Source organism: Canis lupus, chromosome 7 (genome assembly GCF_003254725.2).
Source record: "Canis lupus dingo isolate Sandy chromosome 7, ASM325472v2, whole genome shotgun sequence".
Classification (NCBI taxonomy): Eukaryota; Metazoa; Chordata; class Mammalia; order Carnivora; family Canidae; genus Canis; species Canis lupus.
Window position 1 is genome coordinate 36,159,171 of NC_064249.1, and position 26,878 is coordinate 36,186,048.

The 26,878-nt window shown below is 46.6% G+C and overlaps 2 protein-coding genes across 6 annotated transcripts in view; one reads left to right on the top strand and one right to left on the bottom strand.

Annotated features, from left to right (window-relative positions):
• The window catches only part of KIF26B (kinesin family member 26B), a 441,618-nt gene that overhangs the window by 392,650 nt on the left and 22,090 nt on the right, over positions 1 to 26,878 (top strand). The window contains 2 exon segments of the mRNA XM_049112437.1: positions 23,018 to 23,180; positions 24,136 to 26,852. Coding sequence (XP_048968394.1) covers positions 23,018 to 23,180; positions 24,136 to 26,852 — 2,880 coding nt within the window.
• Positions 1 to 26,878, bottom strand: part of SMYD3 (SET and MYND domain containing 3) — a 794,127-nt gene that overhangs the window by 23,991 nt on the left and 743,258 nt on the right. For 2 of the 5 annotated variants that reach the window (XM_049112435.1, XM_049112436.1), the window contains exons 12-13: positions 11,419 to 11,486; positions 8,034 to 9,588 (exon numbers count right to left, since the gene is read on the bottom strand). In XM_049112435.1, the coding sequence (XP_048968392.1) occupies positions 9,540 to 9,588; positions 11,419 to 11,486 (117 nt within the window). In that variant the 3' untranslated portion in view covers positions 8,034 to 9,539. Of the gene's footprint in view, positions 1 to 8,033; positions 9,589 to 11,418; positions 11,487 to 26,878 lie in introns of those variants that run through there. The other 3 variants (XM_049112430.1, XM_049112434.1, XM_049112431.1) reach the window with 3 other exon arrangements.

Here is a 26,878-nt window from a genome sequence, read left to right on the forward strand (position 1 = left end):
TTTGTTATTCCAGGCTCACCACAAGCGTAGCTGCCATCCATCACCATACAACACTATTTCAATACCATGGACTATATTCCCTAGGTTGTGCATTTTATCTCCATGACTTATTCATTCCATAACCGGAAGCCTGCATCTCCCAACTCCCCTTCACCCATTTGCCCATCCCCCCCACCTCACAATCATCAATATGTTCTCTGTATTTATGAGTCTGTTTCTGCTTTGGTTTGTTTGGGCTTTTTTTTTTTTAGATTCCACATATAAGTGAAATCCTATAGTATTTGTCTTTCCCTGTCAGATTTATTTGACTTAGCATAATGCCCTTTAGCTCCATCCATGCTGTTGCAAATGGCAGGATGTCTTTCTTTTTATGGCTGAGTCATATTCCACTGCGTATATACTACCTTTTCTTTATCCATTCATCTGTCAATGGACACTTGGGCTTGTTTCCATACCTTAGCTAATGTAAATAATGCTACAACAAACTCAAAACATAGACTCTTTTTGAGTTAATTTTTTTCCCTTGAGGCAGATACCCAGTAGTGGAATTCCTGGAATGTTTATTTCTATTCTTAACTTTTTCAGGACCCTTCATACTGTTTTCCAGAGTGCACCAGTTTGCATTCCCACCAACATTGCAAGAAGGTTCCCCTTTGTCCAATTCCTTGCCAGCACTTGTTATTTCTTGTCTTTTTGTTTCTAGCCATTCTGACAAGCGTGAGGTGATATCTCATTGTGGTTTTGATTTGCGTTTCTCCGACAGTGAATGATGTTGAGCATATTTTCATGTGTCTATTGGCCATCTGGATGTCTTTTCTGAAAAAAATGTTAATGTAGGCCCTCTGCCTATTTTTAATCAGATTATTTGGGGTTTTTTTCACGTTGCATCTTATAAGTTCTTACAACTCTATTAACTCCTTATTGAGCATGTCATTTGCAAATATCTTTTCCTCTTCAGTAGGCTGCCTTTCCATTTTGTTGATGGTTTCCTTTGATGTGCAAAAGCTTCTCATTTTGGTGTAGTCCCAATAATTTGTTTTTGCTTTTGCTTCCCTTGTCTGGAGTGACATATCTAGGAAAGTGTTTCTATGGTGGTATAAAAGAGATTACCGCCTGTGTTTTCTTCTAGGAGTTTTATGGTTTCAGGCCTCACATTTAAGTCTTTAATCCATTTTGAGTTTAATTTTGTATATGGTGTAAGAAAGTGGTCCAGTTTCACTCTTCTGCATGTGGCTGTCCAGTTTTTCTGGCACCATTTGTTGAAGAGACTGTCTTTTCCCTGTTGTATATTCCTGCCAACTTTGTAGTAGATTAATTAACCATATAATTGTGGGTTTATTTCTCAGCTCTCTGTTCTGTTCCACTGATCTACGTTTCTGTTTTGTGCCAGCACCATACTGTTTTAATTACTACAGCTTTTTAGTATAGCTTGAAATCTGGGATCGTGATACCTCTAGTTTTATTCTTCTTTCTCAAGGTTGCTTCACCTATTTAGAGTCTTTCATGGTTCCATACAAATTTTAGGATTATTTGTTCCAGTTCTGTGAAAAACGCCATTGGTATTTTGATAGGAATTGGCATTGAATCTATAGATTGCTTTGAGTAGCATGGACATTTTCACAATTTTGATTCTGTAATCCACAAGCACAGACTGTCTTTCCATTTGTGTCATATTTAATTTCTTTTGTCCATGTTTTATAGTTTTCAGAGTACAGATCTTTGTAATAATCAAAGGGTATTTTATTCTTTTTGGCTCAATTGTAAATGGAATCTTTTTTCTTAATTTCTCCTTCTTTTACTACATTCTTAGTGTATAGAAATATAATCAATTTCTGTATATTTATTTTGTATCCTACAACTTTACTGGATTGATTAATTAGTTCCAAGTATTTTTTTGGTGGAGTCTTTAGAGGGACCTTACTTCTTTAGTAGCTAATATGAGTCACACATCTAACTTCAACTATTTGATTGCATGCCTCCCAACCCAGAAGATACCTTTGGGCCACTAGACTTGCTTTGTAGCCACTAGAACCCCATTTTCAGCACAAAGTGTATCTCTTTGTGGTGATATCAGCTCTGGAGGGCTGTAGAGGCATTGAAGCTACAGCCCTAGCCCTTGTTCCTGAATCAAAGACAGAGCAAAAATAGATTCACTCCACCAGGTTACTCTGACAATTTGTCACACATCTGTGGTATATAAAATACCATTCTAAGCATTAGGGCTGATGCCCAGAGCTCACAGACCAGGAGGACAGAGAAACCAGTATGCAAGTGAGAGGACAAGGCATAAGCGGTTAGAAGTCACATTGTAGAGTATGTTTAAAAGAAATACAAAGTTCCAGTATGTCATCTGTGAATATATTCTCTACGGCAGTGATAAATAATAATAAATATAAGATACAGTAGATTTTCACTATTATAACTCTCCAGATGTCTAGAATTTTGTGGAAGCAAATACGTCTTAGAGTTCATTCAAGAGGTTTAGTTACTTAAATTCTCTCTTTATAATAGGCATTTTATTGCATGGCTTTGGAGTTGATGCCCTAAGGGTCTAAGTCTTAGGGGCATTCCAGGAATGTGTTAGAACTCTAATGAAAGGCTGCCCTTGTGGCCAGCTAATATCCCCAGATTTGGGAATGGCCACCCATCTTTTTTTTTTTTTTTTTAAGATTTTATTTATTTATTCATGAGAGACACACAGAGAAAGGCAGAGACATAGGCAGAGGGAAAGCAGGACCTCGGGATCAGATCCTGAGCCAAAAGCAGATGCTCAACCACTGAGCCACCCAGGCTTCCCGCGGCCCATTTTTTGACAATAATATAAATTTTAAGCAACACCCAGAAGACCCTGTATCCTGGTGCCAAAGAGGACAAGCTACATGTGGATGGGGCTTTGTCAGCTCTCATGATTAACTTTCTACACTGGGTGAAATGACAGTCTCTCTGTGTAAAGCCCAGGAAAGTGCTTGCAGGCCTTTCTCATTTCTGGCTTCTGAGCCTCTACCACCGTAGGGAATGGACAGATCCACAACCCAGAGCCCTTGACAATCAAATTCTGAAAAAGCAAACGAGCCCACTTGATTCCTTACTGGAATAATGAAAGCCATCTTGACGATTTCCTTTGCAAAAGGAAACTAGCCACCTTTAAAAAATATACAATTTGGGGTGCCTTGGTGGCTAGTTGGTTGAGCATCTGACTCTTGGTTTCAGCTCAGGTCATGATCTCAGATTTGTGGGATGGAGCCTGGCATTGGGCTCTGTGCTCAGCACAGAGCAGCTTAAGATTCTCTTTCCCTCTCTCTCTGCCCTTCCCTCCACTTTCTCTCTCAAATAAATAAATCTTTAAAAAAATTAAAATAAAAAAACATAGAATTTGACCTTTCCAAAAGCCAAAGGCTCTCCTCACCATCATTTATTTGAGCCTATAATGTGTAAATGCAAAGAACTGAGTGATTATTTTCTCTAAACACCTTCTGGATGGAGTCAGAATCTCTCTTATGTCATTAAGTCCTCTGTTCAGGGACCCATTTAAGGACCCACTTCACATGGTCTTGGAACCATGGGTTTTGTACAAAAGCAATGAGTAGCAAAGCTACCACTTTTTGAGTATTTGCTGAGTGCACGTTCAGTCTATACAATACAAACACTCTCTTTTACGCCTCACATGAACCTTAGAAATAGATGCTTCTGTTCTTCCCTTTCTATAGATGAAGACTCAGACACAGAAAGACCTAGCAAATCATCAGATGCCACAGGTACAGTAAGTGGTAAGCTAGGATTAGACCTGGGATAGTTGAGCTCACAGCTGGCCCTTCCATTCACCATGCCATTCCCCAGGGTGTGGCATGATGAAAGCACACAGAGTTAGACCAGGTGGACCTGGGCTAGGGCTCAGCTCCACACAGGCTGCCTGTATGAATTAAGGGTGCTCAGGCTCCATCCGCACAATGTGGAGAGGGAAGTAACATACGGGAAGGCATTTGGTGCTCAGTAAAGTGCTGCAAGAATATGACAACAATCTCTCAAGTCTCTTTCAGAGTCATTATCAGGCCTTTGGGAGTCCTGTATAGAACAAGAAGAAACTCATTAGAGACGGAGGTGAAACCTCTCTCAGTGTGCCATAACCTGAGTCTAGACAGAGGGTTGAGTGCTTCACTACGGAATCCAGAGGAAACTGATGGCCATGTGGTCAGCTCTGTGACCCACAATAAGAAAGTGGTTTCTAGTGAATTTCAATCTATTCTCTAAAGGTTTGAGCAAATATAGCAGAATCCCATCATACCAAGCCTTCTTGCTATATAGATTTAAATAGAAAGTGAGTCTAGCCAGAGGCTCCTATGCATAAGGTCCAGAGATTATGAACTCCTTACATGATGTGGGCTGGCCAAGAAGGCACCTGTCCCCGATCAGGACTGTCCCAACAAGTACCCCAGAGGCATTTATTTTTCTGGAGATTTTATTCACTAGAGTGAGAACTTGGAAGACCACCACAGTTGTGCTGATAATGATTGATTTGTTCAAATTTCCTAGGCAGTAGAGGGAGCTTTTTGTGACAAGTGAGCCACCCTGTCACTAGCGATAATTCAGGTGCCTAGAAGTCAGAGTCTTATGCTTTCAGGATATTTTTGGTGGTGGTGCTGTAATTTATTGTCAGGATTTTTTCCTTTTTCTCATAGGACTTTATATCCACATTACTGCTCGGTGCCAAACTATGCCCACAAAACACTCCCTACACCACCACCACCACTACCATTATTACCATCATGTGTCACCCCCCATGCTCAGTTCTTTATATATATGTGTGTGTGTGTGTGTGTGTGTGTGTGTGTATATATACATATATATAAATATATGTGTATATATATATATATATTAACTAATTTAATCTTCATTTTAACTCCATGGGGCCCATACTAGAAATCGACCAAAGAAGGTTCATTCCAAATGTCCTTTGTCACAGCAGCCTGGAGCATGCAGAAGCAAAAAGAAATCTGCAACTGCACTTGACTCACCTCTGCTAGTGGAGCTGGTAAGGGACAAAATCATAAACAAGCGAAGTTGGATTCCTGTGCCTCACTACCACCTCTGCACTCAAGGCTGGTGCCTCTTCCTTCCACTGGGTGACCCCTCACGTGACCCTCTCCACCCCCGTCCTCCTTTGGCACCGTTGCTGACAGCTCCCAGTGCCCAGGGTGTCAGTTACCCCCACACCTGCCTCAACACCAAGGTCTTCACAGGCTCTCCCTTCTCCTGCTCTGTGGCAGGGCAGTGTGGGATTACAATGGTCATATCCAAGAACCAACTAACAACATAGACAGTTGCCATTCTTCCCAACCTTATCAGCACTTGAACTGTCTGATTAAAAAAAAAAAAATTGGTGGCCATCAGGTGGGTGTTGAATGGCAATATTGTAGTAACTTTAATTTGAATCTCCCTGATTACTGGGAAGGTGGAGTATCTTTTCATGTTTGTTGATTATTCTTCTCTGTGTTGCTTTTGCCCAGTTTTCTACAGAGTTGCTTCTCCTTTTGTTGATCAAATCAGGAATTCTTTGTAAACTCTGGATCCTACTCTTCTGTACCATTTTTCCAATCCCCACGGATCTGCAAGTCTCCTTTGGTCATCTACCAAGTGTCCAAACGTGCAGGGGGTCTGTGTCTGGGCTCTCTCCCACTGCTGATGCCAGACTGTCTCGGCCACTTTGGGCTCTGTGAGGTGTTTTTTTGTTTGTTTGTTTGTTTGTTTGTTTGTTTGTTTTTTGGTGAGTTCTTTATAGTACATTTGCTTTCCATTGAATGAATTTCTATCTCCTTTCCTCTACTTTCTTTTGGTTTGCTTTTCTATTCTTTATCTCCATCTGAAGATGCCTCCTTGATGTAATATTCTCTCTCTGCAATGTAAGCACTTAATTCTGTACATTGCCCACTAGGTACTGCTTTGTCTGTGTCCTCAAGTTTTGATAATGATGATGATTTCCATTCTCACTAGTTCAACATTCTTTCCAGATTCCATTATATTTACTTTTTGATCCATGGAGCTAATGTCCACAGTTAAGTTATTTGGAATCAGTTGGGGCTGGCTTTGCTAGGGCAGGTACAGAGTACCTAGGGCTAGGTTGAGCCACTGTTAGAGGATTCATGCATTATTGTTGTTGTTGTTGTTGTTAGCATCCCAAATGCCATATATTAGCAGATCTTTCCACTCTGTCAGCTTGAACACACGTTATTTCTGGTCCCATGGAATGCTTGCTTGCTCTCTCTCTCTCTCTCCAGCTCTTTTCTTTTACTTTTCTTCTATTTTGCCCTACAAATTGTAGCTGCCTTGGCCTCCCCAAATTCTGACCTTTGTCTCACTGGTCTCAGTAGGGTAATGGCACTCCTTCTGAACCTCCTTCTTTGTCTCAGGGCCTCTCTAGGAGGTGAGCTGGAGTGCTCGCAGGGCTCCCATCATTAGTTTCTCTTCTCTCAAAGATTACTTTTCTCTGCTGCTCTTGCCCAGTATCCAAGACCCATTTTTGTGCTAATATTTTGTTTGGTTTTCTAGTTGTTTAAGGCTGTAGGGTAAATCTAGTTCCTTTTTTTTTTTTTTTTCTTCTCAGCATGGCCAGAAGCAGAAATTGGTCATCTCTGATGAATTTCTTGTTTATTTTATTTCTTTAAACATCTTAATTTCCTTAAGCATGTTAATCAACTTTTTGTTGTTTATTTGTAATCTATGTTTGAACATCTCATTCGGCCATCTGTTGTTTCTGCTGGGTCTTTCTCATGGTGCCGTGTTTCTTTGTGTGTATACTCTTACCCTGGGGCTACTCATTTGCATTCACATTTTATTTGTGAGAAATCTCTGAGATGGAGGATAAAGATGGTTTACTTTAGCATTTGTGTTTACTTCTGCTTGGTAACTGGGATCACTACCAATTAAGGATGTCCTGCATTACATTCTCCGGTTGAAAAATTTTAGACCACCCGGATATTGAGAATTAAAACTGCAAACTTGCATCAAACCAGCCTGTGGCTTCATATTCTCAGGACAATTTCTCTTCTAATCAGTGCCATATTTCGAGACAGACGTGAGTTACATGGTCAGGGGGCAGGTGGTATCGAAGGGGATTTTCCTATTAAAATCCTAACTTTGGGCAGGCTCTTGGCTGTGTCTTCTGTTTTCCATGCCCTTTGAAGCCATATAAAGCTAAGCTGAATATTACCTGGTTTGGCAAATGCCTTCAGGGTAAAAGCAAACTTCCATGTTCTGTTTGGTTCTAGTGAGTTCCCAACTTCGTTTATCTCTTTGGGCCTGACAATACCTCACTCCTACAAGCTCAGGAAACCATTCAATAAGATTTGTGAAAATATCTTCACCACAGTGTTTAATTGTACTTGATAAGAAGGTACCTGGACTACCATTTTGCTTTTTTGGATATTTTTCTATACTCTGTTATACATTTCTCTGTGTTCTAAATGATAAGTAAGGGAACCCTATAATTAATTCATGGTCCAAACTAGGACATTTTTCAAAGTAATAGAGTTAGTTAATATTATTAATTTGCTGAAATATTTTCTGACAAACCCATTAGTATTAGTGGATTCATAAAATAGTTGTAATCAAAATTACCTTAAAAAATAAAATATTTTCTTGCCAAAAAAATCATGTACACCAAAGAAAAAATTTAAAATATCTTTATATAGTGTCTCTCAGAACATTCAAGTAAGCAGGATACTTATTATCAATCCACTTTTGTGTATTTTAATCATTTTCCCCAAATCTATGCTTACTATGATGTCAATGGTGTCTTTTTTTTTTTTTTTTTTTTTTTTTGAGAGAGAGAGAGAGAAAGAGAATGCCTAGGTAAGGTCAGGGGAGAAGAAGACAGAGGATCTTAAGCAGCTCCATGCCCAGTGCAGTGGCTAAGAGTTGTTTTCATTTTATTTAAATGAATTTATTTTTAAAAATTCTTTATTTACATTCAATTTGATTAACATATAGTGTATTTAGTTTTAGAAGTAGAGCTCAGTAATTCATCAGTCTTATATAATCACATCAAATGCCCTCCTTAATGCCCATTACTCAGTGATCCCATCTCCTCCTCCTTCCCCTCCAGTGACCTTCGGTTTGTTCCTAGAGTTAAAGAGTCTCTATGGTTTGTCTTCAGGCTGAGACTTTTGTATTTCATTTGTTGAACACCTGGTAACAGACTTACAACTTATTTTGAACAAAGCGTGATCAAAATTTAAAAGACCCATTTCCAAAATTCCAATACGTTTTTGCAGAACACCGAGGTAAACTCATACAATATATTTCAAAGTTAAAAAAATATCTAATGTCAGCAATTTCCTATCATTTAAGCTAGTTCTTTAGAGTCCCAACATTTCTCAAATCTCACCGATGACAGACGGTGGAGAGAGAACTGCTCATTCCCCTAATAAAATAGTTGTTTGTTAACATAAAATTGATCACAAAATTTTTGTTCAGTCACTCTATATGTGTAAGTCTGGCAGATTTTGACAACCGTAGCTTGTTCTTCTCCAGGGAGAAACAGAAGTGTGTTTGAGACCCGTTACTTGTTATGTGCATGCAGTAACCAGTGACAGGTGCATTTCTGCGTACATCTCTCCAGAGGTGGGAACGGCACGTCCTCAGGCAGGAGCCCTGTCCCCTGCATGTGTTCCACATGCTTCTCGTATGGGACCATGGAGGCTGGGAGTGTCCAACTTCCCATCTCGTCATTTCAAGGCTTAATAATAGTATTTTGTTGTAAAAGAATGAAACACTTGAGACAACGTAACCTGGGCAGGATGCAGGATAATACACATAAATGGAGACTTTTGTGGGCAAACTGGAACCTATGGTCAGCCTTGCAGAGCAGGGGGCTCATGGCATCTGTGTGTGCAGTCCTGGGGCGAGTAGAGGGCCTACCTCTTTCATCCATTCTTCATGAATACTAGTTGGGTGAGCTACATCCCAACAAGCCTGTTTGTCTGAACAAGATTTTCTCGGTGTTAGTAGGAAGGGAAGAAGATGGGGCAGCTCCAGGCTCCACAGCAAGACCCTTCAGCATTACCATCTCCTCTGCTGATATCTGTGTCCCCCGTTGCTATTGTGGAACATCTGTTCTGGGTGCCAAAGGTATTGATGACTTTGACTCTACACATGGTTTTATCAGCCCTTTTACCCTATACACCCTGCTGAGACCAAACATTTTTACTCTGGAGACCTTGATTCTGTGCAGTATCAACCTCGGAAAAGCCATGGGATCGTAACACAGATGCAGTTGACAGACTGGTCTGACTTGACTTGGCCAGAGTCTTGTTTCAGCTGAGGGCTTTTTGGTGGATCTGGCTGTTCTTCTTGGGGGGAAGTTGTATACATTTTTTTAGAGGGGCCTGCCAGTAACCTGGGTGTAGACGTCCCCCATGTCATGTGTCCTAGAAGATGGTGGGCTGTGCACACCTGAGTAGGCCTGTCCTCTAGAATGCTTTGGGCAGCTGGCATCTCCCTGCCATCACTCAGGGGAGACTGGGAGCCTTCTGCTCCATGCTCGTTCAATCTGAGGCAGGGGCATCTGCCTTGGTTTTACTCTGACCGTGATTCCTATGATGAAAAAGAGAAGGTAGCACTTTGGAGTTAGGAGGCTTGGATGGGAGACTTCTTTTGATGGGGAAGGGTCTCATTCGATATTTATTTAAATATTTATAGAAAGGCAACACTAGGGGCACCTGGGTGGCTCAGTGGTTGAGTGTCTGCCTTTGGTTCAGGTCATGATATTGGGGTCCTGGGATCAAGTCCTGAATTGGGCTCCCTGTAGGAAGCCTGCTTCTCCCTCTGCCTATGTCTCTGCGTCTTTCATGGACAAATTTAAAAAGATTTAAAAAAATAAAATAAAAAGAAAGGCCTCTATGCAGATACTGTGATGGGTCCTAGATGTGTAGAAAGAAAAGAAGTGACCCCTGCCCATTTTATTCAGTTCTTTAAGAAGTAGGCATCCTTCGTGGTATGTAACTCACTGAGAGCCCTTCATAGAACTTCAGAATGACACTGTGATGTTTTGAAAAACATTTTTTAAAGGGGGGAGGCACAAAGAAATGGCATAGGAAAATGTGATTAACTCCTGATTTGCAAGCTTCTTGTCACTGGTGGCTTTGACAAACTGCCCAGTTAAGGATCTTGCAGGATGTCAGTGATTTGGTTCTGAACTCAAGCCACATTAACACCACGTAAGAAATGAATAGCCATTTGCGATTAGATGTATCAACTTAAAAGATTTAACTGTTGTGCCACAATAGCCTTTTTTTCACACAAAATCATTATCAACTGGAAAACTTGAATCCGCTTCCTTAGTTCTTTTTTGAGAAATATGCCATTTCTTCATGTCATTCCCCATTAAAATTCTGCAGACTCTGTCTCAAATTATTAAATGTTTACATTGTGGCCTCTGTGTAACATCATTTTTCAGACATGTGCCAGTAATGGAAATCATTCTCCAACTCAATTTCCTTTTAATTCCTTCCAATTACTATACACTGCCCTTCTGTGCCAAGAGCCAATCCCGGTGGTACATTTTGTGAAGACCATGGAATCATGTTTCTTTAAACCATATATGATACCAGAAGGCATTCTGGCAGAGTTGCCCTCATCATCTCCTGAAAGTTGGTTATACATGATTTCAAAAGAAGTGTATCCCTAGGCACATGTGTTTAACAACGGCCTTTCAAGTTCTCCCCAGCTGGTTCCTGGTTAGCAAGTAAAGAGAACCACATTGGGCAAGCATCTTCACAAAATTCCATAGTCAATGTCTGGTCACTCTTATTGGCAGGCCTATCACAGGAAAAGCAACTTTGGAAGGTTTTTGAACCATAGATGCCACAAATGTGAGTTAAAAATCTGAGAATATTGAAGAAATGAAGTGGCACTTCATTTGAAATGGCATTGGAGGACACTATCAAGAGACTGAAATGCCATGGAATGGGAGAAGGTCTTTGCAGATCATTTATGTAATATGGGATTCATACCCAGTATATATAAAGAACTCCTGCAAGTCAACAACAATAGCAAAAATTTAATTTGCTTCAAAAACAGGCAGAGGACCTGAATAGACATTTTTGCAAAGAAGACGTACAGATGGCCAACAAACCCATGAAAAGATGTTCTGCATCATTAGCCACTAGAGAAATGCAAATAAAACCACAGTGAAATGCCACCTCACATCCATTAGGAGGGCTGTTATTAAGGAAACAGAAATAAATCTTGGCAACAATGTGGAGAAATTGGAGCCCTCACACGTGGCTGATGAGACTGTAGAAATTGTACAGACACCTTGGAAGATGGTCGGCAGTTCCTCAAATGTTAAAAATAGAATTGCTATATTATCCAGTGAATCCACTCCTAGGTATATGCTCAACAGCAATGAAAGCAGCAACTTACCCAGATGCTTGTCTACCCAGGTTCACAGCAGCATCCTTCACAACAGCAGGTAGAGACTTTCCAAGTGTCTATCAGTAGGTGAATGGAAACAGAATGTGGTTATGTCCAGGCATTGGAATATTGTTCAGCTCAACTAGATACTTAAAATGACTAAAATAGTAAATTTTATGTTGTGTATATTTTGGTACAATAAAAAGAAGAAAAGGAAAGGCAGGTGATTTCCAAGGACACGAAGTCCTTGGGAGTTTCCAGGACTGTCAGACTTTTCTTTTATTTATTGGTTTATTTTTTGGTGGTGGTTGGGAAAGATTTGGGAGAAGGCGAAAGGCAAGAGTAGGATTTCATTATGTCAAGAATTCCATTTGTAACCTTCATTTAAGTCTCTTTTTGAGAATTCTTTAAAAATCTACAGAGAAAGACAGAAGTGAGTGGGTATCAGGGGAGGGGCTCTCTATCACCAGGACAACATGACTCTTGCCACCATCTCTGTCACCCATCAGTGCCTAACTCCCTTTTGGATTACTGCAAAGGCTCTGACCTTGGAGTTAATGCACGCTCACTTGAAGAACAGCAAAGTTTCCACACAGTACAGTGAGCCCGTCTTTACCCAGAGTATATGTAAATGACTATAATGCAACATAACTGAGATATTTCCTTGTCCCTCAACCAGTAAAGCTGTCCTGCATGGCTGCGGTGGCTCTATAAAACATGACTGGACTATAGGAATGTCTAAGCATCGATAATGGCTGAGGCCAGAAGAAGTTTTTATAGTTTACATACAGAGTTATATTAGTTTCAGATACCATGTAGTGATTCACAACTATACATTACTCAGTGCTCATCACGGAAGGTGCCCTCCCTTAATCCCCATTTCACCCATCCTCCCACTCACCTCCCCTCTGGTAACCACCAGTTTGTTCTCTAGGGTTAAGAGTCTGTTTCTTGGTCTGTCACTTTTTTTTCATGTTCGTTTGTTTTGTTTCTTAAATTCCATATGCATGAAATCACATGGTATTTCTCTTTCTCTCTTTGACTTATTTCGCTTAGCATTATACTCTCCAGCTCCATTCCATGTGGTTGCAAATGGCAAGATTTCATTCCTTTTATGGCTGAGTAATATTCCACTGTATATATACACCACTTCTTTATCCATTTATCTACTGATGGGCACTTGGGCTGCTTCCATCACTTGTGGGGCCAAATGAATTTTTTTTTTTAATTTATTTTTATTTTATGATAGTCACAGAGAGAGAGAGAGAGAGGCAGAGACACAGGCAGAGGGAGAAGCAGGCTCCATGCACCGGGAGCCTGATGTGGGGATTCGATCCCGGGTCTCCAGGATCGCGCCCTGGGCCAAAGGCAGGCGCCAAACCACTGCGCCACCCAGGGATCCCCGGCCAAATGAATTTTTAAAAGGAAGTGAAGCTTCATGGGATGCCTAGGTGGCTCAGATGGTTAAGCATCTGCCTTTGGCTCAGGTCATGATCTCAGACTTCTGGGATTGAGCCCTGCTTTGGGTCCCCTGCTCAGTGGGAGAATCTGCTTCTCCCTCTCCCTCTGCTCCTCTTCCCTCCCTGGCTTGTACTCTCTCTCTCTCTCTCTCAAATAAATAAAATCCTTTTTAAAAAAGAGAAGTGAAACTTCAGAAAATGGGGAAAATGTCAAAGTCCTATTTATATTCTAAACTGCAGTAAACAATAAAAACATTACTCCTAATCTGGTCCTACAGATTAAACAATGTTAGATTGTCTAACATCTAACAATGTTAGATTAAATAATCTAACATCTAATATTAAACAATCTAACATTAAACAATCTAACATCTAACAATGTTAGATTAAACAATGAGCATGCATCTATTACAGATCAGTCTGCAGAGGATCTTGTTATTGACTCATTAAGCACCTCTTGATAGAATCTTAAGCTTCATTAACGTACACAATTTTTGGCAATCTGTGAATTCAGGGGAAAACTTTGGGCCTGTTTCCTATTTTCTAAGGTCTATAATTTGCCTTCTAGGTTATTGTTTTTAGTTTTCCCTTGTGTTGTTTTTCATCAAAGTGTTGACTTTCTTAGCTCCCCATCATGCTAAGCAAAGTAAAAATAAATACAGGATCTTTCCCCTTCTGTCACAGAGCTAATATGTCATTAACATTTTCCAAGTTACTGTAAAGAAAGGTTGAAATAAAAAGATCAAAATAAAAGTACAGCTCCAACCCTCAAGGTTCTCAGGATCTAGCTAGCTGGAATTAGCCACACTGTGGGATTTGAGAGCGTAGTCCTCAAATTGCCAAGTCAGCCCCAGACTTCTGTAGAGTCCAACTATAACATTAGAAGAGTTCATAAAGCCACTCTCACTTCTGACACCAAAGGCAAGTTTGAAGGGTCCCCCCAAACCACGCGCAAGTTTAGTAATTCATTAGGAAGACTCAAAAACTCACTGGGAATACTGACAATGATTCACTACAGAGAAAGGGTACAGATCAAAACTAGCCCAAGGAAGAGGCACATAGGGTTCCAAGTGCGAAGCTTTTGTTGCCCTGTCCCATCCAGTCAACATGGGTTACTCTCCCAGTGTCTGTGTGTGACAGTAAGCACAAGTATTGCCACCCAGAAAGCTCACTTGAGCTTTGATGTGCAGAGTTTTTATTGGGGGTACATTCTATAGGCATGATTGATTGATTTCCCACATGGTTGCACGTGGTCTACAGGTTAACTCATACTGCATGGTCCAAAGTCCCTGACCTAAATCACACGGTTGGTCTTTGTGGTGTGGTCAGACCCCACCCTAAGACTGTCAGGTGTTTCCCTTTGATCTGGTATAGCCAATCCCTGCCCTAAACAAAGACCCTTCTAACAAGTATGACATAGATTATCTCCCAGAGGCTGAGGACAAAGACTAGACCTCTTTGGCCAAAGCCATATTCTCTACAACACAAGAACTCTGAGCAGAGAGGAAGTAGGTGGATTTTGTGGTAGTGGAAGTAGGGCTTAAGGTGAGCTTGGTTGACCACTGAAATGTTTGAAGAGCAACAGAAGGCCTATGGAATATTCCCAAACAAGAGAACTTTTAAGGAAGGATATGATAAATACCATTTAAAATGTGAAGGGACAGTGTGTGCACAAGGATTATTCTTACCCAGTATGCACCTAGAATACAGGGAGTGCCCATGGTTAGAAGCATAAGGAAGATTTAAGTTCAGTATAAGAAAGAGCCTTCTGATAATTGAGGCTATTCAAAAATATTACACAGGCTGCCCCAGGAGTTGGTAAGTTCTCAGTCATTAAAAATATTCTGGCAGAAAGCAGATCAGCTGCTACAGTGGCAGTTCTTTGCAAGGAAATGCAATGACCCCTGAGAACCCTTTCAACTGTGATTCTCTGTGCTTCTAAAAATATTGTTCAACCTGACTCAGACTGGAATCTGTGGAATCTGTGGAATCTGTCTCTACTGTGATTCTCATTGTATGAATTACCTTAAAGTACTTTATGGCATCCCTGTGTGCTACAGCCTTGGAATGAATGTACATTTTCCAGAGCGGAACCTAGAATATCTGGGGCAATTCAGATTCTACTAATTCTGAGTGGTCTGCAACTCAATGGAAGTTTTTCCTTGCTCTAGATGAGAGTCTTGAGTTGTTAAGGAAGTGAATAACATACAAAAAAGTTTTCACACAACATATTTAGCTTCTGAAAGTGAAGCCATGTGTTATGATCAGTTCAGTCATTTCAAATATGTCTTTTTAAAAAAGATTTATTTATTTGACAGAAGGAGAGAGAATTGGGAGGAGGAGCAGAGGGAAGAGCCTGGTGCGGGGCTCGATCTTGTGACCCTAAGACCATGACCTGAGCCAAAATAAAAAATCAGACGCTTAACTGACTGAGCCCGTCAGTTATCCATTCATCTACTTATGGGCACTTGGGCAGGTTGACTTAATGTGGATTTTATCTTATTCAGATAAATAGGACACTGATACCCAGGGTCAGACGGATTCATGGAGCCCAGATTTCCTTAGACTTCATCTTCCTATGTGGACAGTGGTAAACTATTGAAGTCATAAAGCAGGTTTCATTGGCCCCAACCCATACATTCAGTGTAAAGCCTTTAGATTATGTGAACTGGCTTTCCATCCAGATCGTTTCCAATGTCCCATTCTCGTGAATGCCTGTCACATGCCTCATCCTGCCAGGGACAGTGCTGCTTCACTTACAATAGCAGGCCCCTGTGGGGCACCATCCCTTCTTTCCTGCCTCCCATGGGGCACTGCCACCAAAGTTCTAGAGCCACCATGGTGTCAGCCCTAAATTAGCAGGATTGCAAGGAGATGAGGCATCTCTCCCATGTATTTTTTTAAAGGATTTATTTACTTTTTTTTAGGGAGAGAATGCACAAGAGGGGGTAGAAGGAGAGGGAGTCCTCAAGCAGACTCCACACTGAGCCTGGAGCCCAACGTGGGGCTTGATCTCATGACCTTGAGACCATGACCTGAGCCAAAACCAAGAGTTGGACACTTAACTGACTGAGCCCCCAGGTGCCCCACATCTCTCTTGTGTATTACCCTGGGTCAGAGGCCTTCCGAAATGGTGCCGTTTGTGCCTCAGGGTTCTAAAATGTCAGATAAAGAACCCTGTGAGTGAACGATTAGATTAACCTTGTCTACTCCCTCTGGTTACCATTTTAGGCCTTCCACCAACAGGGGTCTCAGGTTAAGCAGGGCACATACTCCTCCCTGAGGCCATAGTGATCAGATCACTGAGGCTGGTCCTTCAGCTGGCAAGGAGTGGTTCTCCACAGGGAGAACCTGTGCTCTCTGAGCTCTCTCCTGATGAGGGAGTCACCACCTCTCACACAGCTAGATGCTAGTGCTTCTAGAGGCACCTCTAACACATGTGCCAGGGCTTTATTACACAAGCCAGAGGCCCTGTCACTAGAGATCTGAGAACTGTTCTTCTCTGCCGTGGTTGCCTTATTATGCACTCTACCCCCAGCGCCCCACAAGGGAGGCCTGCTTATGCCATTTGCAGCACAAATGCAGCAGTAGTTGAACCACTCTAACTTCACATAACTCTTTTTGAAAATGCCATTAGGATAGCATTGAGGTGCCTGGGTGTCTCAGTGGGTGAAGTGTCTGCCTTTGGCTCAGGTCATGATCTCAGGGTCCTGGGATCAAGTCCCACATCGGGCTCCCTGCTCAGCGGGGAGTCTGCTTCTCCTTCTCCCCCTGCTTGTACTTGTGTACACTCCCTCACTCTTACATGCTCTCTCAAAAATAAATAAATAAAATCTTTTAAAAGGGGGGGGGGGTACCTGGTTGGCTCAGTGATTGAGTGTCTGCCTTGGGCTCAGGGCATGATCCTGGAGTCCCAAGATTGAGTCCCACATCAGGCTCCCTGCATGGAGCCTGCTTCTCCCTCTGCCTGTCTCTGCCTTTCTCTGTCTCTCATGAATAAATAAATAAAATCCTTAAAAAAACTTTTTTTAAAAGGATAGCATGGCTTGTCCCAAGCATTTGATTCTTTTATAGTACCAGAGCCAGATCATTCATGCCCTAAAACATTGGCACCATTGAGGGGAACATGGCCCAGGAAAGTCCGTTCCCACAGAGAAGACCACTTCCCCAAAGAGAAGGTGTACAAAGTCTTCTCCCAAAAGTGTGTGAGTCTGTCAAATGATCATGAAAAGTGGGCCACAGCATCTCTTACAAACCAACTCAAGGCAAGTACTTTCCGCCCTGCGGATGGATTCAATCTGTTAGCTCAACAATGTCACAAAGGCATTTGCTTGGGACCTAGAGGTCAGGCAGAGGCAAGAACTGCCCTCATCCAAGGGGACCCTGGTCCCCAATACTTGGGCTGGCCTCGGGAGTCACTGGTGACCCCTGGTTGACAGTAGGAAAGGACATTCACAGACCACTAGGGTATGAATGGGAAGGAGGCAGGGCCAGTGGGACAGAGAGTGTCAAGTACCATTTGAGAGGCCAGAACCAGCTCAAGTTCATGACGTTATCCTACCTCTTCTTTTCCTTTCTGTCCATGCTTCCTTTTCACTGTCGCCTCTCCTCCTGGGGTCAGTGGGTGGATACAGGGGCCTGAGGGCCTGAGTGCAGGGCCATGAGGTCAGAACTCCTAGAGCTGGGTTGAGACCTAGAAACTCTTGCCTGCCATGTCAAGCTGTCTGTCTGAGGTGCTACAACACATTCCAGCAGTTTCCAGGTAAAGTGGGCAGAAAGCAGGATGGTTTCCAGAATGCACTGTGGCTCCAGGGCCGTATCCTTAAGAATGTGAAGGATGCCAGTGTTTTCTTGGTATTTAAATATTAATTGTTATCTTTTTTTAAAAAAAAGATTTTATTTATTTATTCACAAGAGACACAGAGGCAGACACAGACAGAGGGAGAAGCAGGCTCACTATGGGGAACCTGACACAGGACTTGATCCTAGGACCTTGGAATCATGACCTGAGCCAAAGACACATGCTCAACCACTGAACCACCAAGGTGTCCCTTAATTGTTATCTTGATTCAGATATCTGATGCTCACCAGATTTCCATTCTGGGATGCCGAATGTGTGTGTGTTTTCCATTCTGGGATGCCGATGGCATAGCACTTAAGGAAAAACACTCTCTTGTTTGTGGAGAAGAACATGCCTGTGTGCATGCGTGGTAGGCGCCCATGTGTCCGTGTTTGTGATTTATATGTCTGCTGTGGTCCTAGCCACCCACAGGAGTCTTTCTCTTGCAGATTGTTCTGGAGCTTAACTAGTTTTCTGGATTAACTAAGCGCCTTTTTTTTTCCCCACGTTCTATTAAGAATCGACATGAGCAGGGCCCCTGGTGGCTCAGTCAGTTGGGCGTCTGCCTTCCACTCAAGTCATGATCTCAGGGTCTTGGGATCGAGCCCTGCTCAGCAGGAAGTTTGCTTCTCCCTCTGCCTCTGCCCCTCCCCCACTTGTGCTCTCTCTTTCTTAAATAAATAATTTTTTTTTAAAAATTGACATGAGCAAAAAGGCAGTGTCATCTTGCTTTGTTCTTAGCCATCATTGTGTTTGTACTGAAGTGGGCCCACATGTATTCTGATGCACATCCACAGTCCAGCTTGTGAGGAGCAGGGCTGAAGGGAGTCCCATGGGGCCATGGGCAAGTTGCCTGATGTGGCGATTCAGAGCTCACCACCTCGGTCTCCTTCAGAAGGACACAGTTCACAGATGTCCCACTTTGTACCTCCAGGGGTCTATCACCAGCTTTCTGGAAACTTCACATTGCTCATGAAAGGAAAGACCTTTTTCCCATGAAATGACCTGGCTGGCACCACAGTGTAGCTGTAGCAGGAGCCCCAAACCTCTCACCAGCTGGGATGCTCTGGGAGGGCTACCTCCCCCAGGGCCCCCAAACAACATGCTGCAGATACCAAACCACCCTTCAGAAGGGATTCAGAATTTTGCGGGGTGTTTTGGGCAAATAAATGTCTGTCATGAAGGAGAATCCCAGCCCAGGAGACAGACTGCTGTCGCCATGGAGCTGTGGGTGTTGCTAGCAATCAGGGAGTTACAGTGACGATGGGACAGCCCTCGACCTCGGAGGGGTCTTTCCTGATCACCTGCAGTGTTAGAGGTTGTACCGTTGGCTTTAACACATGATGTTGTAATGTGTGTTTACCTGTGTGTGCCTTGCTGGGTAGCCGGATCGGAGTACGGCCTGCCCCCCCCCCCCCCCCCCGCCCTGGGTAAAGGACCAGATCGTGAACATCTGTGGCTTTATGGGCCACACAGGCTCTGAGGCAACCACTCAGGTCTGCTGCGGTAGCACCAAAGCAGCCAGAACCGACATGTGAATAGGCATGGCTGTGTTCCAATAAAACTTTATTTATAAAAACAGGTGGTGGGCTGGGTTTGACCCGTAGGCCCTGGTTTGTCAGCCCATGTACATGCTCATCATGCTCTCTCAGCATTATTACTATTAAAATTTGTTCACAATCCCGCTCTTTTTGTATCTTCTTGCTGTGCCTAATAAAAAGTTGGCTTGTTTTAAGAAGCAAGACATTTTTTCCAAAAACCTAAAAGATGTATGCCATTTGGGGTGGGAGGGAGGTGGAAATATGTGTGCATAGAACACGGCTGTTTCTAAGAGTGGGACAGCTCTTCCTCAGGACTCCAGTTGGCTCTGCTGTCACTGGTCCCCTCCTGCCCCACTGTCTTGCACAGCCAGGACCCCTCCCACATGGCCCCCGAGTCCCTGAATCCCTCACCCAGCCCGGCTCTGGCATTCTGGGGCTGCTAGCTTCACACCTGTTGTTTCTCTTCATCTTGCCTCAGCCTGGATGCAAAGGCTCAGACCAGATCTCTGGGACTTTTGCCCTAGAAACTCTATTGAATTTTTATTTTCCTACCAAAGACACTGAGTGAAATCTACAGTTTTTCAGCCGTTAGTACCGTGCCCCTTCTTTCACCTTCCAGCCCCAACTTAACTGTCTTTGTTCCAAGTTAAAAGATCATCACGGAGTGGAAAAAAACCCCAAAGCTTTATAGCCACCATTTTTCATTCCCATAAGGATACATTTGGGGGTCTAGAGAGGCCCATGTGAGACAGTCTTGCTCGTGGTTTTACTGGCTTTCCTCGAGCAGAGCTAAAATGCTGGTTGCCAAGCAACACACATGCCCTGGCTTCTTCCAACGATGTGGACTTGGGGGGAAAAAAACCCGTCCTATGATTGACTCATGAATGGGGAATCATGTGGAAAGGCACAGGGCAAACAGTCGGTGTAACAACGTTCTGTTTATTCCGGCTCCTTTGCCCTGAGGACTTACATGGAGCAGTGAGCAGAGTGTGCCCTCAGCAGTGTGCCCCTGACTAACACGCGTGTTCATTAGGGACTTGGTAGCACCGTCGACCTCGTCCCCCACAGATTCCATATTCGCGAATTATGTTTTGCTGTCATGTGCAGACGTGCATGGTGGCCAAACCTTGAGTGGCTGATGCGCCAGTTCCCCAGGAGGTGGGGCAAGCCCGCGCTCTGCCTCTCTCCCTGTAAACAAGGGCCGTGTTGTTTGTATTCGTGTGATTGTGTTGGTGGTTTCACTGTTTACAGTGGCCCCCCAGTGCGGTGGGGGTGTCTGGTGTTCCTTGGTGCAAGAAGGCTGTGATGTGCCTTATGGAGAAGTTACTTGTGCTAGAGAAGCTTCGTTCAGGTGTGAGTGATAGTGCTGTGGGCATGAGTTCAGTGTTCATGAATCAACAGTACGGTTCATCCAGAAAAAGGAAGAGTGGATTCAGTGATCTATACATCAGGCTGCTCCAGAAAGTATATAAAGTCACATCTGAAGTGCATGACAAAGCTGTGGAGGAAAAACTAGCTATATTTGTGGGTCTATAAGAGGACTTTCTTATTTTGATAAAATTCTTTATAGAAAAGCACAGTGGATAATATTGTGAGGCTGAAAGCCAAAAAAATTTATGTTCCTGTTACCCAGAATGAGAAAACGTTAAACTCTTCTCAGCTAGTGTTTTATTGTAAAGAAATAGTGCATATCATTCATTACTTGTATGAAAGGTGTACTCAATTGGGTGTCTTTAAACAGGAACACATGGAACAAGGTTACGTACTGATTCGTTGCTGGGTACTCTCCCTGGCGGTGTTCACTGCCTCACTATGCACAGGGACTTGAAAGAACACAACCCCCAAGAACGGTAAGGATGGACTGAGATGATGACAGCTTCCCCCAATGGGATCTGTCTTCTCCTTGAAGACATGGGGAAGACGAAGCCCCAGCCCCATCCGGGTGCAGTGTCCCAGCTAAGTGTGTCTGCCGGGGATGGGACCTGACTTCCTGCCTGGCCATCAGCTCCAGGAGCGTCCCTAATGCACCTGCTGGAAACATTGTGAAGGATGTTACATGTTTACAGCTGGGCCTAGATCCTCCTGCACACTCCACTTACCTGTCTATCCATTAAGGCTGTTATAACAGAATACCACAGACGGGGCGGGAGGTGGGGAGATGCTGACATTTCTCTCCGTTCTCAAGGCTGGAAGTCCAATAAGGTACCGGCAGAGCTGGTGTCTGGTGAACAGCCGCCTTCTTGCAACAGCCTCATATGCCAGAAGGGGCCAGGAAGCTCCAGCAAGCTCCTCTATTTATTAGAGCCCGATTCCCAGTCACGAGGGCGCCACTCTCAGGAGTAGATGCCTCCCGGAGGGCCCCACCTCCTAATGGCATCACTTTGGGGGTTAGGTTTCAAACTACAAGTTTGAGGAATCTGCTCAGTCCGTAACACTGTCCTTCCATGACTGTGACCACTGACTGTTTTGCTTGAAGGGAAACCCTGATGTGTTTTTTAAACTGCCCTGGACTCAGCCACAGTGAACCCCATGTCCTGATCTGACACCCTAATTGGTTCCAGGTGGAAAGGCAAATGATGGTTCGTATACCATGGCCTTGCTCCCTGAAGGCCAGATGTAGGTCACGTGTGAAATGGTTCCCCTGCTTTTAAGGCCTCGTCTCCACTGACAGCAGCCTTCCTCTCACACCGGCTCTGCCGAACTGGACAGCACCCCCCCCGCCCCCGCACCAGCTCTGCAGGGGTGGCTGGCGGACAGCCCGGCGGGGACAGGGATGTGAGGGCTGGCCCTCTGCACCTGGCATCACAAACATGATACAGAGCTAAGTACACGGGGCCTGGGGAAACACAGAGCCTGCCTCTGCCCTTGGGATCAGGGAAGGAAGGCTCTGGAGCCGAAATAACATCTGACAGCGGCTGAGGGGATGAGAGCTGATGATGACGTAAGCAGAAGACTTTTAAGAGCAAGGCAGGGAGAAGGTTAGGACAAGAGTAGGAATGGAAAAACATGAGCCACTGCTCCAGATCAGTTTTTGAAGAGCCTGGAAACACCATCTCTGAACTCCCAGGCCTCATCACCACTCAGGGCCCTGGCCCCACACAGTACCTGCAAAGTCCCCAGAGGAGCACTTTCTAGAAAGTTCTGAGTTCCTGCTGAGTACTTGGGCCTATGTCTGCACCCCCGTCCCCCCCACCCCGCGCTTGTAATCAGGAAATGAAACAGCTTCTCCTCCATTCCTGCTGTGTACAAATACAAGAGTAAGAGACAATGGTAACAAAGCTCTTGCAACTTCGTGCAAACCGCATATGTTACAAACACACAGATCTTCCATACGAGTTTGTGGCTGGTAGGCTGCTTTCCCTTGCAGGGACCCCTGGCATGTGGACACCTGCAGAGAAGAGCCATGCCCAGAGCCGCTCTATCCTGCTCCTTCCTCTCACTTCTATCCCCAGGTCCCATCAGGGGCAGTGTCCTGTGTGCGGACACAGATGCACAGGATTACCTCTGACCGCAGGACAGCAGTGCCAAGGGAGGTGTTTTGCATGGAGTCCATCCCTGGGGTTAGAAGCACTTGCTCAGCTGCCAACTACAAATAGCCCCATGCTAGAAAATGATGCTCATTAGTATGCCATTTTTTTTTTAAAAAAAGGGAAAAAAATCGCCACTGCCCCCAACAAAAAGAGTCACGTAGAGGCCTGAAGTCCTACCCTGACAGTCAAAGTGAAGCATGGCCCACTAATGCAGCCTTAATTCACTTTGCGTGGCAGAGAGAGCAAGCTGACCATGCTGCTGCGGGAGTCCCTGGGGAACATGAACTGCCGGACCACCATGATCGCGCACATCTCGGCCGCCGCTGGCAACTACGCTGAAACCCTGTCCACCATCCAGATCGCCTCAAGGGTCTTGAGGATGAAGAAAAAGAAAACAAAGGTAAGGCGCTCCCCGGGGGGCTGCAGTGGATGAAGGCCCTTGAGGAGTCCGACGCCGGAGTGGAGTCCGAGGGAACCGGGTCAGTATTTCTGATCCCCGAGCTCCAGGGATAGGGGTGTGCACTGCTGCCCGTGCTGCCCATGCTGCCCGGCAACCATTCAGGGTAGGAAAACCCTCAGGCCCACAAAGCCCTTTCTCCACCACAGCTGCCAGTCATCCCTCCCAGGCCCCTACTGGGGAGCGCTGGCCCTACCTTGAGGTAGTTCAGATGGGCCACTGCTACTTTGGGATGAAACACTGGGGAGGGATGAGAAATACTGTTTCTCTCTCTCCCTGCCTTGGTCCCATGAAGGTCGAGACCATGTCCTTTGAGTGGTTGAGCCCAAAGAGGGTTGTTAGCTCCTTGCTCGCATGGCCCTACTTTCCTTGCCTTTCCAGGAATCCTTCCCAGGCTCCTGGGTTTTGCCACGTTAACTCAGTGGTTTCTGGTTGATGCGCAGGGTCTGCTAGCGTTCTCAGGCAGAGGCAAGCCTGGACAATGGTGGTGTGACAAGAATGTGCCAGAAAGCCACCACGATTGTGGTCGTGGGCCAGCTTGTAAAGTGGAAAGCTTTTTCCCCCTCTCCTTTTGTGTCTGTTTTTTGGAGAGGAAGGAGGGTGCCAAGGGAGTGACTCCTTAGCCCTTGGGAGGTCAGACATTGCCTGGGCTGGTCACCTCCTTCTCTGTGCCCTGACGTGCCACACAGGGGCTGTTCTTCCCACAAGAGGCCATGATGTGCCAGGCTGGGGGTGCCGCTCAGGCACATCATGAGAAATGGCCCAGTGCAGGGAGGCCAACCTGGCTAGCCCCAGGATGGGGTTGGGGGGAACCTGTGTGGAGTCAGCTGTGGGCTCGTGAAGGTGGGGGCTGGCTTGGGAGAGCTGTCCCTGTTGACTTCCCTCCTCTCACCCACAGTACACATCGAGCTCCTCCGGAGGCGAGAGCTCCTGCGAAGAAGGCAGGATGCGCAGGCCCACCCAGCTGAGACCCTTCCAGGCCAGGGCCTCGGTGGACCCCGATTTCCCCATCCCTCAGCTGTCCAGCGACCCTGACTACTCCTCCAGCAGCGAGCAGTCCTGCGACACAGTCATCTACATCGGGCCCAATGGCACGGCTCTCTCTGACAAGGAGCTCACGGACAACGAGGGCCCCCCTGACTTCGTCCCCATCGTGCCAGCCCTACAGAAGGCCAGGGGTGATAGCCGGCCTGTGGAGGCCGGAGGGGCCGCGGCCAGCCACTCAGAGAGGGACTGTTTGAAGTGTAACACGTTTGCTGAGCTGCAGGAGAGGCTGGGCTGCATTGATGGCAGCGAAGAGCCCAGTCAGTTTCCTTTCGAAGAGCTGCCTGCCCAGTTTGGGGCGGAGCAGGCAAGCAAGTGTCCCCTGTTAAGCCAGGGGGCCGGGACAAACCCACTCTGTGAGTCTGATAGGGAAGATAGCGGGTCTGACGGCCAGTCGACTGACAGAGAAGGCACTGACCCTCCTGCCTCCAAGATGCAGAGAAATCACTCGCCCGTCCCAGGCCCTGGCCCGGCGCTGCCCAGCAGCCCCACCCCTGCCTCGCCGAGGAGCATCCCGGGCAGCAGCAGCCAGCACAGCGCCTCCAGCCTCCAGAGCAGCCGGGAAAGCCTGAACTCCTGTGGCTTTGTGGAAGGCAAGCCCCGGCCCATGGGCTCCCCGCGGCTGGGCATCGCCAGCCTGTCCAAGACCTCAGAGTACAAGCCGGCCAGCTCTCCCTCTCAGAGATGCAAAGTCTACACCCAGAAGGGTGTCCTGCCTTCTCCCGCCCCCCTGCCTCCATTGAGCAAGGATTCCGGCATGGTATCTAGTGAGTCCCTGCTGCAGCCCGAGGTACGCACCCCCCCAGTTGGAATGAGCCCCCAGGTTTTGAAGAAATCCATGTCCGCTGGGAGTGAAGGGTTCCCCGAGAGCCCCGGTGATGACGAGCCCCAGGCAGCAGCTTCTCCAGATTCTAAGAAGGAGATCCTGAGCACCACCATGGTGACCGTGCAGCAGCCGCTGGAGCTGAACGGCGAGGATGAGCTGGTGTTCACGCTGGTGGAGGAGCTGACCATCAGCGGGGTCCTGGACGGCGGCCGCCCCACCAGCATCATCAGCTTCAACAGCGACTGCTCCGTGCAGGCCCTGGCCTCGGGCTCCCGGCCCGTCAGCATCATCGGCAGCATCAGCGAGGACCTGGAGTGCTACTCCAGCGTGGCGCCTGTCTCTGAGGTCAGCATCACGCAGTTCCTGCCCCTCCCGAAGCTGGCCCTGGACGAGAAGGCCGGCGAGGCCGGGAGCCGACGTTCCTCCATCAGCTCCTGGCTGAGCGAGATGAGCGCCGGCAGCGACGGCGAGCAGTCCTGCCACAGTTTCATAGCGCAGACGTGCTTCGGGCACGGGGAGGCCATGGCGGAGCCTCCGGCCTCGGAGCTCATTGGCAGCATCCAGAACAGCGCCGTGGTGTGCCGAGAGAAGCCCAAGGCGGGCCCCGACAACTTGCTCATCTTGTCTGATGTGGGTGAAGACCCTTTCAACAAGGCGACCCCCATCAAGGGCTGCAAGATATCCACACTGGGCAAGGCCATGGTCACCATCTCCAACACGGCCGATCTGGGCAGCTGTGAAGGCTACATCCCCATGAAGACCAACATTACGGTCTACCCCTGCATAGCCATGGGCCCCCGGCCCGTCCAGGAGTCTGAGGCGTCCGACGGCCCCGCCGTCAGCTCGGTGCCCAGAGCCACCCAGTCCCAGGACGGCAGAGAGATGGGCGGGGCAAAGACAGAGATGAAATTTGAGGACCCTTGGCTAAAACGAGAAGAGGAGGTAAAAAAGGAGAGCGCCTATCCCGGTGAAGAGGGGACTGGGTGTGAGGCCGCGACAGGCCCCCCGAAGCCCGAGGCCAGGGCAGAACAGGACAGGAAGGCTAGCCCTGGGGACAGGCTGAGCAGCAGCAGCGGGGAGGTGTCCGCCTCCCCTGGGAGCGACACCTTCAGGAGGGTCGTGGATGGCTGCGAGATGGCCCTGCCTGGTGTGGCTGCCCAGAGCCCCGTGCACGCCAACAGGAGCCTGAAGTCCAGCAGCCTGCCCAGGGCTTTCCAGAAAGCCAGCAGGCAGGAGGAGCTGGGCAGCCTGTTCTACCACTGCCCGGCGGAGAGCAATGGGCTGGGCACGGCGCCCTGCAAGGCGACCCTGGAGAGGAAGGTGGCGTCGCCCAAGCACGGCGTCCTGGCTCGGCCCAAAGGGACGCCCCCCCTGCCGCCGGTCCGCAAGTCCAGCCTGGACCAGAAGAATCGGGCCAGCCCCCAGCACAGCACCTGCAGCAGCGGCGCGGGCAGCCCGTCGCACCCCCCGGCGCCCTCGGCGGGCCCGCAGGCCGACGAGGCGGGCGGCAAGGCGAAGGAGGCCGCCAGCAGCAGCAGGCTCTTCAGCGCCAAGCTGGAGCAGCTGGCCAGCAGGACCAACTCCCTGGGCCGCGCCGCCGGCAGCCACTACGAGTGCCTGTCGCTGGAGCGGGCCGAGAGCCTGGGCGCCGGCGGCTGGCGGGCGCACGCGGGCAAGGACAGCACGATGCCCCGCGCCGGCCGGAGCCCGGGCCGCGGCGCCGGAGCCTCGCCCACCGCCCCGGGCCCCGCGCAGGCCGCCGCCGCCGCCG